This window comes from Gavialis gangeticus, unplaced genomic scaffold (assembly GCF_001723915.1).
Source record: "Gavialis gangeticus isolate Ggan-Ray unplaced genomic scaffold, GavGan_comp1, whole genome shotgun sequence".
In the NCBI taxonomy this organism is placed as follows: Eukaryota; Metazoa; Chordata; order Crocodylia; family Gavialidae; genus Gavialis; species Gavialis gangeticus.
This window is the reverse complement of record NW_017729032.1, coordinates 216,732,921-216,747,875: the sequence shown is the minus strand read 5'-3', so window position 1 is coordinate 216,747,875 and position 14,955 is coordinate 216,732,921. Positions and strand designations below refer to the sequence as shown.

The 14,955-nt window shown below is 39.9% G+C and overlaps 1 protein-coding gene across 2 annotated transcripts in view; it reads left to right on the top strand.

Annotated features, from left to right (window-relative positions):
• ITSN1 (intersectin 1) overlaps window positions 1-14,955 on the top strand; it is a 210,720-nt gene that overhangs the window by 154,324 nt on the left and 41,441 nt on the right. For both annotated transcript variants that reach the window (XM_019524334.1, XM_019524333.1), the window contains exons 24-27: window positions 1,958-2,124; window positions 5,401-5,446; window positions 7,781-7,902; window positions 11,721-11,838. In XM_019524334.1, coding sequence (XP_019379879.1) covers window positions 1,958-2,124; window positions 5,401-5,446; window positions 7,781-7,902; window positions 11,721-11,838 — 453 coding nt within the window. The remainder of the gene's footprint in view (window positions 1-1,957; window positions 2,125-5,400; window positions 5,447-7,780; window positions 7,903-11,720; window positions 11,839-14,955) is intronic.

Sequence of the window (14,955 nt, the reverse complement as noted above, 5' to 3'; positions counted from 1 at the left end):
GGTAGATCTTTTTTGGTGTACCCCTGGGACTCAGCTAAATTTTGAATTCTTTTTCACGTGCAGGTGGGGCAGAAGGGTACCAAAGAAGGACACAGAGCAAAGGATGAAAGCTTGGGGTGGGGCAGGTGTGTGTGTGTGTGTGTGTGCGCGCGTGTGTGTGTGTGTGCATCCGTGCATGCACACACCCTCATGTATGTGTGAATCAAAATTTACTCTATAAAATAGTAATGTCTTAAGAGCAGCAGACCTTGCCACAATGCTTTATATTTCTAACTAGAATTCTATATATGATTAAAAAAATACTAGAAATTACTTCAGACACACATTTACTTTCCTTGTAATAGCCTCTGTATTTTGCTACTGATAAGAATAATACAAAAATAAAAAGGAAAAACATTTATAAATTGTTCTGTTATGGAGAGTGAAATTGTACAAAGAGTCTAAAATGTGTTTGCTTTATGTTTTTTTAACGTTGTTAGAAAGCAAATGCCAAAATAACAAATACTGTCCCTCTGTTTGCCATATGGATTTAAGCGGAGTGTGTCCTTAGTCATAATTTTGATAGTGTGCTGTTTGATTATCTGAGTACTTTTTTAAAATATATACTTTCACATATTAATTCTGAAAAAATGTGTTGTATGGAATTTGGTACCTTTGTGTCATCTTAGAGAAATTACAAGCTACTAGGGGGTGTGTGGGGGTGTGTGTGTGTTAGGTAGGAGATCTTAGAGAACAGTATTTGCTCTACGTTTGTTTGCTTTTCAGAAACAGAATTAAGCTTTTGGGTCTGAGTTAAAATCCAAACATATATAAGAATTGCAGGCTGCTGCAAGATTCTCATTCCCTTTTTTTTTTTTACCATGCCAGTCTCTGGATCTCATCACATAAGTGGAGTGTGTAATTTGCAGTGTTTTTTAGAGGATATTAGCTTTGGGAATCTGTTATGTATCTCTGCACATTGGTAGCATGCTCTTGGTTAGTCTAAGAATCATATTTACCCTCATAACTATAAATCTTCTCTTTTTTTGCATTTGTCTGTGTCAGCCTATTTCAGTGTTTTTTGCACTTGAATACTAAGTAGCTGACCATGTTTTAACAAAATAGTATGTATTCCAGCTTTGTTGTAACATTTGCAAGCCATCTGTTGTGTAGGGTGTAATGAGATGTGCATTCTCTATACAAAGCTTCAATAATGAAAGAATTCATTGTACATGAGAGCCAAGCAACATATATAAAATTAAGACTATCTACAGATGGTCAGACTGGGGTTTTCTATCCCCAAGAATGAAAATGGTAATTCTCAACATACAGTTGAAGCCATAGAAAATATTCAGCTGAAACTTTTTTAAGAAAAAGAGTCTGTATACATTTTGGTCATGTTGGCAGCTTGTGGATAGTTTAATTAAATGTACTAGAAGATTTTAACTGTGAAAACCTTTAAAGGAGTTTAATCCTGGAACAGTTCTAGTTTCAGAAATTAAATATTAAATGTCTTTTATGAAGAAAAAAATGATGTTTTAGCATGAAATATTGCCCACACAGAAGCCTTAGGAAAGAAAATGGTAAACTAACTTGTAGACTGGTGACTCTCCAGCTGGGTGCCATGAGCAACTTTTAAGGGAGCCATGAGATGCCTTGCAATATTAAAAGTGCAAACACCGGCACATAATTCACAATATAAATGCAGATATTTCTAATAGCATAAAAAACCTTGTGACTTGTGGTTTTTCTGAGTTCTTTGCAACAGAAAGTTTGCTCTGTTATTTTCCTGTAGTCAAGAAAGAAGTGAAAACTAAGAGCTGGCACTTTCAGAGGGGTACTGTGAGTCTAAAAAGGCTGAGAACCACTGCCGTTGACAGATGGTATTACATTATGATTGTTCTTTCAAAAGGTAGGGTTTACAAATTATACTGATCAAGCTTTCCCCCTTTTTTTTCTAATTATTTTCCTTCTCCAGAATACATTGCTATGTACACTTACGAGAGTTCAGAACAAGGAGACTTAACCTTTCAACAAGGAGATCTGATTCTTGTGACAAAGAAAGATGGTGACTGGTGGACAGGAACATTGGGTGATAAATCAGGAGTCTTTCCTTCTAATTATGTGAGACTCAAAGATTCAGAGGTAAAGAGATTTTTGACATGTGATAAGATCTCTCCCTTTCCAGGTTCCATTTGTGCTTTTTATTGTCTTGAAATGTGTAATTTCAAATCAGAAAAAAATCTTCGTATGATTGTTTTACAACTTTATTAAACATGGAGAAAAAAACATGGTTATAAGCCTTCTATATAAATTGCCACTCCTATATCACTTACTTAGTTTGAAGTGTCCCACACGGTAGTCCTTTAGAGCCAAATCAGAGGTGTGATTTTACGTTTAACACTAAAGAGAAGGGCAATAAAATATAACTTTTGTGTGTTTTGTGGGGATATCCAAACAAACTAAACTTCTTCTCACTGCAAGATCTTTTAACAGTGTCAGCTATTTGAGAATACGGTTTCAGTCGATCAGTGGAAGTTAGCTCAGGATCTCATATCACTGTCTGAGAAAACTGTCATTCATCACAAGATGAGAAATGTAGTACAGTTCTTTTCTACTTTGTTAAATAAGATGATAATATGATCAAATCTTTAAAAATGAGTTGTTGAAGGTAGGCTTCTACATTCTTGTTTGTATTAGATTTGGGTACATAAGTAAGGATTTTGAGAACCTAAGACTGCATCTACATGAGCATGGATGTTTGGTTCCCTGGGGACAACTAGCAGTGTGACCTTGTGCCACTGCTAGTTGTCCCCAGGAATGCCCTGTGTCATGTGCCTTGTGGTGCATGGCAGGTTACCCTGAGTGGGGTACAGGAGGCTGAGGCCAGCACTGGGCTGGTCCTGGTAGCCTTACCTGGGGTCCTTCTGGGGCTTCAGCAGCAGCGATCATGCCGCTCGGAGCCCGGCTGGTAGCTGAAGCTTGGCTCTGGCCAGCCTGGCTCTGGTTTTGAGCGGTGCATGCTTCCCCTGCATGTGCCGCTCCGCTTTTTTTGGCGTGGTATTGTTTGACCATGTCTGTGTTTTTTGATGCCCAGATGTGTCTGCAGTGCCACATACTGCACAGCCACGCTTGTCTGGACACAGCCTAAGTTTATGCATTTATTTTTTAAAGTCTTGGCTTCTATATTTATGAGTTCCAGCTTTCTTTGCTGACTGTGCACCTGCAGTATTGGAGCTTGTATATGGCTATAGTTCATTTTTCAGTTCGGGGAAATATGTATAGTACAATACTTAAATGATCAGAACAAGTTCTACTCTGTTATGGCAAGATACTGCACAGCTATGTAATTTTTGCTCCATCCACTAAAACAATGCAGTTCATTTTCAGGGATACAAAACAGGATGATGGGCCCTATTGGGGTGCAACTAGCGGACAGGCACCAGTATTCCATAAATGAAGCTGTAACATCAAATAGGGTCTCCTTATCCTGGATCCTATTGGCATTCCCAGTTCCTTCTAATAGCATACAACCTTGCTTTAGAAGGGGGTGAGAGCTTCAGGTCCATTTTAAATGGATGTGTAATTCTGTCCTCCTCAGGCTTTCTTTGCATTTCTCCCAATTTCAGTCATAGTAAGGATTCACAGGAAGTTCAGCTGGGATTCAGGTGCAGCTTGGTTGAGGAAATTTTGGATTTCAGAAACCACTCTCTACAACAACCAATAAGTGTATTACTGTGTCCAGATACGCTCAGAATTGCAACAATATCTTGCTTCCCAATGCATACATTTGCTGTTTCGGTGTGGAAGTGAGCAGGCTACCAATGTCAAAAGAGCTTGTTGAAAATCTAAAAAAGCCTCTGATGAGCATGTCAGGACCATTGTACCCTTCTATAACTTGGGGTCTTGATACTCTAGACTACCTTCGTGTGTTAACTTCAGGGCTGTTAATGGGTTCTTTTGCATTCTCAATTCTCTCATCCTTTCTGCATTCTCTCACCCAGTGGTGACTATGAATCTATTACAATCTATGAATATTTACCTTAGAGAAACTGGTTCTTCAAGATGTTGTCCATAACTATAATATATCATGACCCAACCTCCACTACCTCATTTCTGCTACTGTGGAACCTGTTAAAATCACAATTCTGTGCGACAAAGCAGCTGAGAGGTGGTTGAAACCTCCCAGCTTGTAAACCTGGAGTTGGAGGCATAAGGATGCTTAGTGCCCAGGTGCTTTTATCAGTGACATTGCTGACTAAGATCTGTTTTGAATGCACAGGTATGTGGGCATGTTTATGAAGAACATTTGGAGGGGTGGCTGCAGGGAATTTTGGGGTGGCTATAACCCCTAGCCATCCCTCCCAGCACCGCTGTGTCCTGCTCAGCCCCCCCACCAGGAAGAAGCTGGTGCAGCCCCTGGCCCCAAGTCTGCAGCAGGCAGCCCACCCTTGCCCCACACACAAATCTAGGGGGCACATGCCTTCCACAGGGGTGTGTGCAGCAGCCGGGAGCTCTTCCCCCTCCCCTCGACGAGCCGCCCATGGCTCCATCCCGTTCACATGGTCACATTCACCGCCCTGACTGGGCACCCCCTACCCCAGCCTCTGCCCCACTCCCTCCCTCACTGTGGGGGCCTTGATCTGGCCCCTCCCATGCTCCTCCCCCTCTCATATTTACCAGCCACACGCTGCTCTCCAAGCTCCGGGGCTGCATTCCTATAAATCAGCTATCAGATCGGTATTGGCCAGTATAGCTGGTTAATAATCGGCCATCAGTATCAGTCAAGAAAATCTTTATTGGTGCTCCCCTACTGATTTCTTTCTGTGATAAATTGGCAGCCTCTGTGAAAGGGAGGAGAGTAGTGGATGTGATATACCTTGACCCATAACTCATCTTAGAGAGATAATGAAAGACTTCTTTGGGTATGATGATTTACCTCTGGAAGAAGTTTCAGAACTGAGATAAGAGCAATACAAAAGTGGCTGTTTCTAACTTGTTCCTTGGACCTATTTTAAGATCTCAATTATTGCTACTCTTTCAAAACAGTTTGAAATATACACTCCAGAGATTTTTGCAATTGCAATTAAAAAACTTCATAATTTGAGAAACGTTGGTATTTGCAATCCATGAGGGCAGGAAGGATACGTCTGTGTATGGGAGGGAGGTGTTATAGATGCCCACAAAATTTACCATATCAAATCAGCTATTTTCGTGATGTGCCTTTTTTAATCCTCACTTACTGTTACAGATGGATGGATTGTTGTTATAGATGCTGAGAATTATTGAGGATAGAGTCTGGTTGAGAGAGTTACTAATTATTCAGTTCCTTGTTTTGCAAAATACTGTCCCAAAATCATTTAGTATACCGTAGCAATAAATATATGAATGTATACAAATCATATTTTTCCCTCTTTTAAGGTCCCTGGAACTGCTGGAAAGACGGGAAGTTTAGGAAAGAAACCTGGTGAGTTATTGAATATGGCAGCATTTTTGTTTTTAAATGGTATTATTTGCTTCTTAAATAGATTTTAAATTTCCCTTTTAAGTATTTAGTGAGTTCATGCTGATTTTTCACTCTGCTACCTTTAGTCATTTACATTCTTGAGACTGTTGCCTGCTATTATAGGATTTTGTAAAGATTCACCATTGTACTTTTTAAATGGTCATTGTTTCAGAAATACAGTTGTCTGAAGTGAATGCACACTTGCAAATTGATGGTAATAGCAGATCCCTAGCTGAAATTCACTCCCTGTCTAGGTTATGGCCTTCTTTCTGGGGTACTGTACAACTTGCTTCAGAGCTGAGGGGTGGCCCTGCATATTTCTAAGCGTGGAGGTTTCAGCAGTTTTTTTGTAATTTACCTCTAACTGCCCACCCAACAGGAAGTAAAAATTCTGGTGAGGTGGTTGGGGTGTTTTCAGTACTTACCCAGTCTTTCTGCTGCTCCTGTATTTAGAGTATTCTTGGCAGAAACTGTTAATAGGTGGGGGAATAGAAATAGCTGCTTCCTGAATTTGCAGAAGCAATGCAAGAGCCAAAGGAGAAATGATGTGAAGGAGTTTATTCAGGGAAGGATATTGTGCACTTATACTATATAGATGCACTACTGGCAGGGGGCCAACTTTTTTCTGGTTTAATAGATTTGGAATTCTTCTCATATGTCCAACATTCAGTAATAATAAACATTCTGAATGTTACAGAGTTATTTCTTTATTTTCTGAAAACATTCTGTGAAGAGTTTTAACTTCCTGCTTCTCCATAACATGCAGTAGCTGAATGTTGAGCTTCACAGAGTGAAGCCAACAGCCATCGGCTATTCTCCTCCTAGGACTCTTTCACCTACTGCCATTTGCCAACTGACTAAAAAAAAATGTTTCTTACACCCTGCTGTTTTCACGTCTCATAAGCTGTGCCTGGAGACCACCTGCAGCCCTGAAGTCTCCCCCTTTTCATCAATCACCAAGCATCAACCTCTCCCTTTGGATTCTATGCCTTTCCAGCTGCCCTTCCCCTCCTCCTTAGCAGCCTCTCCCTTTTATCCTCTCTCCTTTCTATTTAAATATGCCATTGTTCTCCACAATCTCAAGTCCTTGCTGTCAGTCTCTTCATTCTGAATATCTTGTTTTACTCATTTTGAATACTTTCCCTTTTGATTCTCTGCCCTCACCCCTGCCCATTCCTCCCCCGCCTTGTATTTCTATAATCCCTTGTTTCCACTTTAAGTTTGTACTAAACTCTTACTGGTCAGAAACACATGCTCTCTCTCTTATTCTTTGTGTCTCAGTTTATTTGCTAACTTCATAAGAGGTATCATGCAGGAAGAAGAGACATTTTGATTTTTCCTTTTTTTCTGTAAATACTTTGCTCCTTTTCCGTAAGTTCCCAGCACCCAGTCTTTCTGTCTCCCCACACTGCCCCAGTGAAATGTCATTCAGATTCATAGCTTCCCTAATTCTCAGCTCTGTATCCTTGGGTCTTAGACATGCCCCTCTACCATTGGTCACCTCGTGCTGTTTTATGCAGAAACACATCTGCGAATATGTGGGTATGACCTCTCCTGTGGAGTCTCCCATTTCTGGTGCGTTAGAGAAGTTAAGCCTTCCCAAGACTGACTGTTCCATGCAGAAGTGGCTATCTGTGCAAACAACATGCAGACAAGGCTATCAAGAATTGTTAAATTTATATATTAAATACCTGCTTCCTCATAAATCCTGCCTGTTCCCTTCCAAGATATTCATTTCCTGTCTACTTCCCATTAGAACCTTTTTCATGGGTTGCTTATTTCACATCTTTACTATTGCATCCCTTCCATTGTGGCTTTTCCAAAAGTTCCTTATCCCTTTGTGAAGTTTGTCCAAATTAGTGTCATAAAAATATTCCTTGCAAAATGCAATGGCTGTGTTTAACATCTCCCTGCCTTTCATTGCTATCTTATTACCACCCTAATTGGCGTAAAGCTCTTTCTTTGTTCTTGTCTTCAACACTCAGTGAAACCTCTGTCCCCTTTCTATCTCTCTCATGTCCACAGTGTTCTATTGGGACTATTCAACTATTCTCATTGCTTTGTTATGTTGTTGGGAATGCTTTGGAGCAGGATCTTTGACTTTTGTGCCTCCACAGACTTGAGTAGTAGAAACTAAAGTAAAAAATAAAAACCAATCTGATGACAAAAAGGATATAATAGACCTACTGGTCTAATGGCACATGACACAGTAAATATTGCTTAACAACTTAGGATATGGTTCCATGGTTTCGGGTTAGGAGTAAATGGCAGATTTTCTTTCTCTCACATTAACAGAAATTGCCCAAGTTATTGCCTCTTACACAGCGACGGGTCCTGAACAACTTACCCTTGCTCCTGGTCAACTTATTCTTATCAGAAAGAAGAATCCAGGTGGATGGTGGGAAGGAGAACTTCAGGTTAGTGACTTCTTTCGGTTTTATGAAATTGTTTATCCAAATCTTCTAATGTATTCATCCTTCTGAAGTATAAAATGTCATTAGTAATTGTTCATCTGAGATATTACAAGTTAACTTATTTACCAAAATACATATTCACACATCGGCTCTTATGGAAATATATCACCAGTGGTAAAAGCAAGGCCTTTTGCTATACTGTAGGTCAGTGGCTCCCAACCTCAGGTCGTGACCCAAATCAGGGTCGCTGGAGGTCTGCCACTCGCTCCGCCCCTCCTGCCTGCAGGGCTGTCACCGCTGCTGCCCCCCATGATGCCGGCCTGGCCCAGGCTCTGCTGGCACCACTGGGTATGAGTGAGTCAGCGGTGGGGGTTGTGACCTGGATTTAGAGTCGTGGCAAAAAAAGATTGGGAGCCACTGCTATAGGTAATAGAAAGATGCAAGATGCAAAAAGAGATTTTTGTTTTTAGTCAAATCTGTTTTCTCAGATAGTCTTGCTCAGTTTCCTTTGGTCTGGATGGGCGTTCTAAACTTTTCTTTTCTTTCTTCCATTGGGAAAATTAGTCCGTCTCCAGTCCAATAGTTAAGGTGAGGTTCACAAATAGATGTAAGTGTGGTAATACAGAGTGTTCCAGTGCCTAGGAGTGTGACAACCAAATCTGGGAATGGAATTCATAAGCCCAAGTTGGGTGCCTAAAAACATGCCTTCACTACAGACTTGTTGTGTCAGGTAGTGACACCCTCAAATATACTGTATTGCTCTGAGCTACCTCCTGAACCAGAAGCAGTGTAACCATTTTCCCATAGCTCTGCTGAGTGACATGGCTAATTAGCTCACCTGCAGCCAAGTTTTGATGTGGGCAAGTATCTCCGCATCCACCCAAGTCCACAGGTCAGAAAGTTCATAACTAAATTTTCCACCTTTCAGGAAAATGCTCTAGTCACCATCTGGCTACAAGCTAGTCTGGGAATGAGCACTGTCCATTCAAATCTGGCCACTGTGCGGATAGGTGTGAAAGATTCATGAGGCCAAAGAAAAAGCAAGAAAGAAGATGACTTTCTAGCACACTTGAGGAGGACACACCTGTGGAAGTAGGGAGTCTTCAGGGTTTGATCCCTGTTCCCAATGCTGTTTATGCAATGTTGGCATAGTTTTATCTATCACGTGTATTTCGTATATTCTAAACACTAATAGTTTAAGCCATTGAAGAGCAATCTACTAATGCAGCAGTTACAAATCTCTAAAACAGATGATCGATGCATCTGGCTTTAGGAAGAAGAGGAACGGTTTCAAATGTATCGCTCATTGCTCCATTGGACTTAGACCAAAAATTAAGCATGATTAAGCCATCTTTTTAAAGGAAAAAATGTAAGCAAACTGTAATTAGAAATAGATCTTATAATTTCAATCTAAAAGAAAACTCAAGAGACTATATCCTATATTTATTTTAAAAAGAATCTTCACAGCTGGCTTTAGAAGTGTCTGTCACTATTTCAGGTTTTTCACTTAATGAATGGGACTGTGTCTCAGTGGGGACTATCATTTTAATGAGCCTTCCCAGCAGGAGCACAGTTTAATGCAAGAGAAGGGAAAATGAGTTAGTGCTATCAAAAGAAAGTATTAAATGTTAGAAAAATATTGAAGTTATTTAAAAATAATAAAATATTGCTAAAATAAGCAAGTATATGTAAAGAGGTCTCTGAAACTTTGTCTCAGTGAATCTTAGTACAAAGCTAACATCTCAAGGTGAAACGTGTTTGTGGTGAAGGTATCACCCAGAATAGCAAAATTACATTATTTCTGTTGTTCACCCATTTGAAATAATTCAAATCTAAATATTTTCCCCTGCAAAACCCATTCTCAGGTTCAGTCACTGTGCAGTGTCAACAGCTTGGTATGTCACTCTTATTTTATAACTTAAATGTAACCTAAGTGTATTGCTTCTAATTAAAAATTGTCCTAAAAGTATAGAAAAAACAAGAACAATTACAGTCATTAGCTAAGAGGCTGAGTAAGTGTTGAAACAAACATTTGATCACTATTGTGTGCAGACAAAAGAAAGCAAACAGTGTAGAACTGATATGCAAGTAAAGAGAGATACTGGTCTGAAGTCAGGCAGAAGGCAGGGCAGGTTGGCTTGCCCTACCTCAGTATGCAAGTATGCGGTATTAAACATTACGTTGTGTTAGGCTTAAAGAAGTCTTAAAGAACTACTTATGAATTAATAACAGACTTCAGATCAAATTTAAAAAGAATCTGGATTAAGTTAGTGATAAAGATGTAATGCTGCATAGATGGCTGCTTTTACTAGAATGCACTAGATTTTTTGTTTCCGATACACTTTTAGCAGAAAACTTTGGCATATTGGAAAGTTTTTTTTCCCTAAGAAAAAGAAGAACTATTTTGGAAAAACAAATAAAGAAAAAACAGTAATACTAAGCAGCTGTCACTATGACAGTGGATTTCAGAAAAGTTTAGAATTAGAAAAAACTTTTATGTTCACACTGCTCCTTCATTTCCTTTGTGGTATCAAGAGCTGCTTTGATAAAATAACACAGCTATTTATAGATGCTACAGAAACAGTGGGTCTGTCATACTGAATCAGACCAGAGCCATGGGCTGTCTGATCCCTCATCCTGACTGTAGCCAATTCCAGAATGGGGAAGGTGTGAGAACACTGTGGTAGGCAGATGTGTAATCTGCCCCAGTGTTAAGTCTCGTCCTAGTCTCCAGTTTTTAAACTAGGGTAAACCAAGAACTATAGGATTTAACATCCCTTTCCAAACTTTTGCTTGCATTAATAACTCTGAATATTCTGGATATCCATATACCATTCCACTTCTTTTTTCAAATCTTACAAGGATGCTTTTGTTTTATAAACATCCAATTTTGATATCTGAACTAAAACATTGAACACTTCTTCTGTATCAGCACTGGTCAAAATTTTGGAGAAATCAGTAAATCTTCATGCATCACATGTTTCTTATACTGTATCTGGAGTTGGTTAGCTCAGTAGTGCTCAGATGCCTGGCCCCATGAGCCAGATGAGTGGCTCAGGGTGGATCCAGTGCAGGGTCAGAGATGGACTGCAAGAAGGACATGGACTGTTTGCAAAGAGTCCAGGGCAGGGCAGCAAAAATGATCAGAGGTCTGGGAAGCAAGACTTACAAGGAAAGGCTGAAAGAACTAGGGTTATTTATCCTAGAGAAAAAAAGACTGAGGGAGGTCCAGGTATTTGATAACAGTCTTCCATTCCTGAAGAATGATTATGGAGATAAGGGGGATGGACTTTTCTTTATAGCTGTAGGAGATGGCTAGGAACAATGTCCTCAAGCTGCTGCAAGGAAAATTAGCTTGGGGATTAGAAGGAACTTTCTGATTGAAGTCAAGCATTGGAACAGTCTACCTGAAGAAATTGTAGAATCTCCTTCCTTGGAAACTTTCAAAACCAGGTTGGATAGACACTTGGCTGGGATAGTTTAGCCTGGAATGGTCCTGTCTTGAGCAGGGGGCTGGATTAGATGACCGTATGCGATCCCTTCTGGCCCAACTTTCCCATGATTTTATGGGGAAATCACTGTTTCCTAAAGAGAAAAAGGACAAATTAGTAGCAAAAAAAAAAAATTGAGAATCTGAAAGATTGCTTCTCACAGTGGAAGGCCAAATAATATTACATTCTGAATTCAAAATTAGCTGGTTTTTTTCCTTTTAAAAATAATTTGGTCTGTTTTGAAGGAGTCAATGTACCTTCAAACAATAATTCAAATGTAGGCTGAGTTCACATGTGTAAATAATCTTAAAAGAATTATTTTTTTACTAGGCTCGAGGGAAAAAGCGACAGATAGGATGGTTTCCTGCTAACTATGTAAAACTTTTAAGCCCTGGTACCAGTAAAACTACGCCAACCGAGCCACCTAAATCAACAGCATTACCTTCAGGTGAGTAATGTGGCAGTGTCCTCAAAATGTGTTTGTGTACCTTGTATAGGTGAGAACTGAATGTTTCTAGAGAATTAACACCCGTTATAACAGTTGCTTGGGTTTCAGGGTTCCCTTTCAAAATGTTTTGATTGTTAATTTGTTCATTTGGAGAAAGTTTTCTCATTTCTACATTTGATCATATGAGAGGGCCAGTTGAGTTAACATTGAATATGTTTGACTATCTTGTGTCAAGACTAGAAAAGGATGTATGACTGGTAACCAAAGAAGGGAATGAGTGGTACGTTAGAGACCCAGCACAAGCAGTAATAAACCATACTTCCAAATGTGTTGCAGGACCAGATGTAGGATTGAAAAGAAAGTCCATTTTTCATGACCCTTCAGTCTCTTATCTCACAACTAAGCTTTACAGTCTGGATGATAAGTTTTCAAATTAACCATGAATAAAAAATGTGGAAATCACTGATCCTGAGCTTGACTTCTGTCTTGGTTTTCTGCTTTCCAGTATTTAAGAAAAAATAGTCATAAGGTTCAAATGCCAGAGTACCCAGATTATGAAATTATAATGGAATACTGAGGTACTCACAATTCAGATCTAGCCCCAGTACACTATGGTTGAAAGATATCCAATGTATTCAGCAACTCATGTTAAAAAGTACAAAGTAAGTCTTATTTCAGTTCATGGTGTAAGCAAGTGACTGAATTAGAGAAGCCAGTGTCCCAGATGACACTGGTTGGCTCCCTAATTGGTAGGTTTACAGGAGAAGCAAAAGATCAACTGGACTGAAGATTGTACTCTCTCTCACTACTGTTGGCAGCATGGAGATGATAGGGGCTTTTTGTATTGAAGGATTGTCAGTCTGGTACCTTTGTTAAGCACTAAGAAATCTTTTATGCAAAACAGGATATTATTTTCCTTATGTTATCCACATCATAAACAGAATTGTAATACTTCTTCAAATCAGAAGAAGCTGTTTCTCTTCTCTTTTGTATTACTGGTGACCTCTTTATCATGTGGCCTGACTAGTAGATGAGCATTTAAGAGGTGTCTTCAAAGGAGGAGGTCTGAGGTATGGGGTAACAGAACAAAACGTGAAGGTTTTCTGTATAAAGGAGTAATATATGTATGTGGGGAGTAAGCTGTATATTGGGGAAATATCCACAGAGTAAAGAAGTAGCTGGGGTAGTAAGTGAAAGAGAGGATGGGACAGAGGATCTTATAAATTGCTGTAAAAGCATCATGTCTAGAGTTTGAAGGGAAAGAACAATTAGAGGCTGGTAACATTAAATGATTTTTATGTAATTGTATTTTCTTTCTGCTTCTGCTACCCCCTTATTTTTCTGTTATTTTTTTTTTCCTGGTTTTGTCACAGCATAATGCAGACTGCATGATTTTGGACAGCATTTTAAAGTCTCCTGCATGGATTTTTCTGCCTGTTGGTACTTGGAAGTTCTCTCCATTTCCCACTGCTCCTTTCCAAACCTACCAATAGCTCTATTTTTCTCTAACTTTAGGGAAACAATAGGACTTTCCCTTTAAAGCCTGTCAATGCCATTCCTATACTGCTAAAAGTAAGAATCTTCTTTCCAGCCTTCCCCTTATTTAAATAATCGCATGTTGTTTTCATAGTGTGTGTGGCTTGTGCTGATCTGGAGAGAATTGCAGAGGAATGTGGATTCTGATTCAAACTGACATATCAGATATATCATAGAGAACCACTGAGCCCACAGAAGGCTTTTTAACAGCAGCTGTGGTTAGAACAGGTTTATTCCTTTTTGATAGTTCTCCATTGCTTTTGGAGCTGTCACAGCCAGGAATATGATCGCAGTTGGGTGCATTCTGGTGGGCATCCTGGATGGGGTTAGGGTGTATTCAGAGCTCCATTAACAAACTTCAGAGTGGTGTCATGGGATGAACTAGCATCAGTCCTGCACGGTCCATCAAGGATTGCTCTTTTGCTTAAGGATTCACATTAGCTGCTGTAGCTGATGAAGGGATTGAGGGTCCAATCCAAGCCTATGTTTTATAGAATAGTTTAGAATCCCAGTGGATGCTCTTTCTCTAAATTCTGGCAATACTGATTGACGACACCAGGTTTCGATATGCCTAAAATAAAATAAGACTAATTTTTTCCAGATGGAGATGAATGATGTAAATGAAGGAACTATCACACATTAACTTTTAAAATAGGTATGGCGTGGCTTATGTAGCTAAATATTTTTTCCCTTTATTTACCATTTATAATATATTGTTAATCTGTTCCAAGACACTCACGAGAATTTTGTAGCTCAGTCTTACAAATCCTTGAAGCAGAGTGTGAGGCTCCAGTTCTAATGCAGTTACTCTACTTTTTTCAATGCTGAGCTACTTAAGAGTAGATGTGCTGTACATCATGAACGTCTTAAAAGCATGCTTGTTAACCTTGGCTAGGTCAACCAAACTCAGATTTTGTTTAGGTGAATGCAACTTCAGTTGGGACAAATAGGCTAAGTACAGACAGTGAAAAAGCCTGAAACTGAATCGATTCCATCTTTGCAGGTTAGTCTAAACTGCAGAGCTTAAATTGAAACAGATGTCAACAGACATTCATGAAATGCAGCCAGATGCCTGCAGTGAGCAGCTCAGGCCAGAAGCCGGGGAGCACTAGAGCATGGCTCTCTGGCAGTCCAGTATGGGCTGTGTGTTTGCTTCCTATTCCTGCTGCCCCCAAGATGTCTGGGATTTGTAATACAAAATCACAGTAGCAGGACTCTGCAGTGTTGCTCATTACTTCTGCTTCCTGCTTCCAGGTGCTTCTGGGAATTGTAGTCCATAGTCATAGCCACCAGTACGTTTGAGTGGGGGAAGGGGTGTTTAACACCCCTCCCTGGCCCTAGACCCCAGCTGGGGTTTGCTGGGGGGGGGGGAGCAGTCCCACCCCGCTTGCAGACTGGGCTGCATCCCCAGCCAGGCTTGCCCTCCCCACCCCCGATTACCTTTTTCTGTTTGCAAGGACCTAAATGCTATATCTGTAATATATCAATCTTTTGCTGAAATATGTGCAGCATTTCCACACTGTAAAAATGTAAAATAGCTTAAAAACATCTGATTTTCATTAAGAGTAAAAGGGAAAGAAA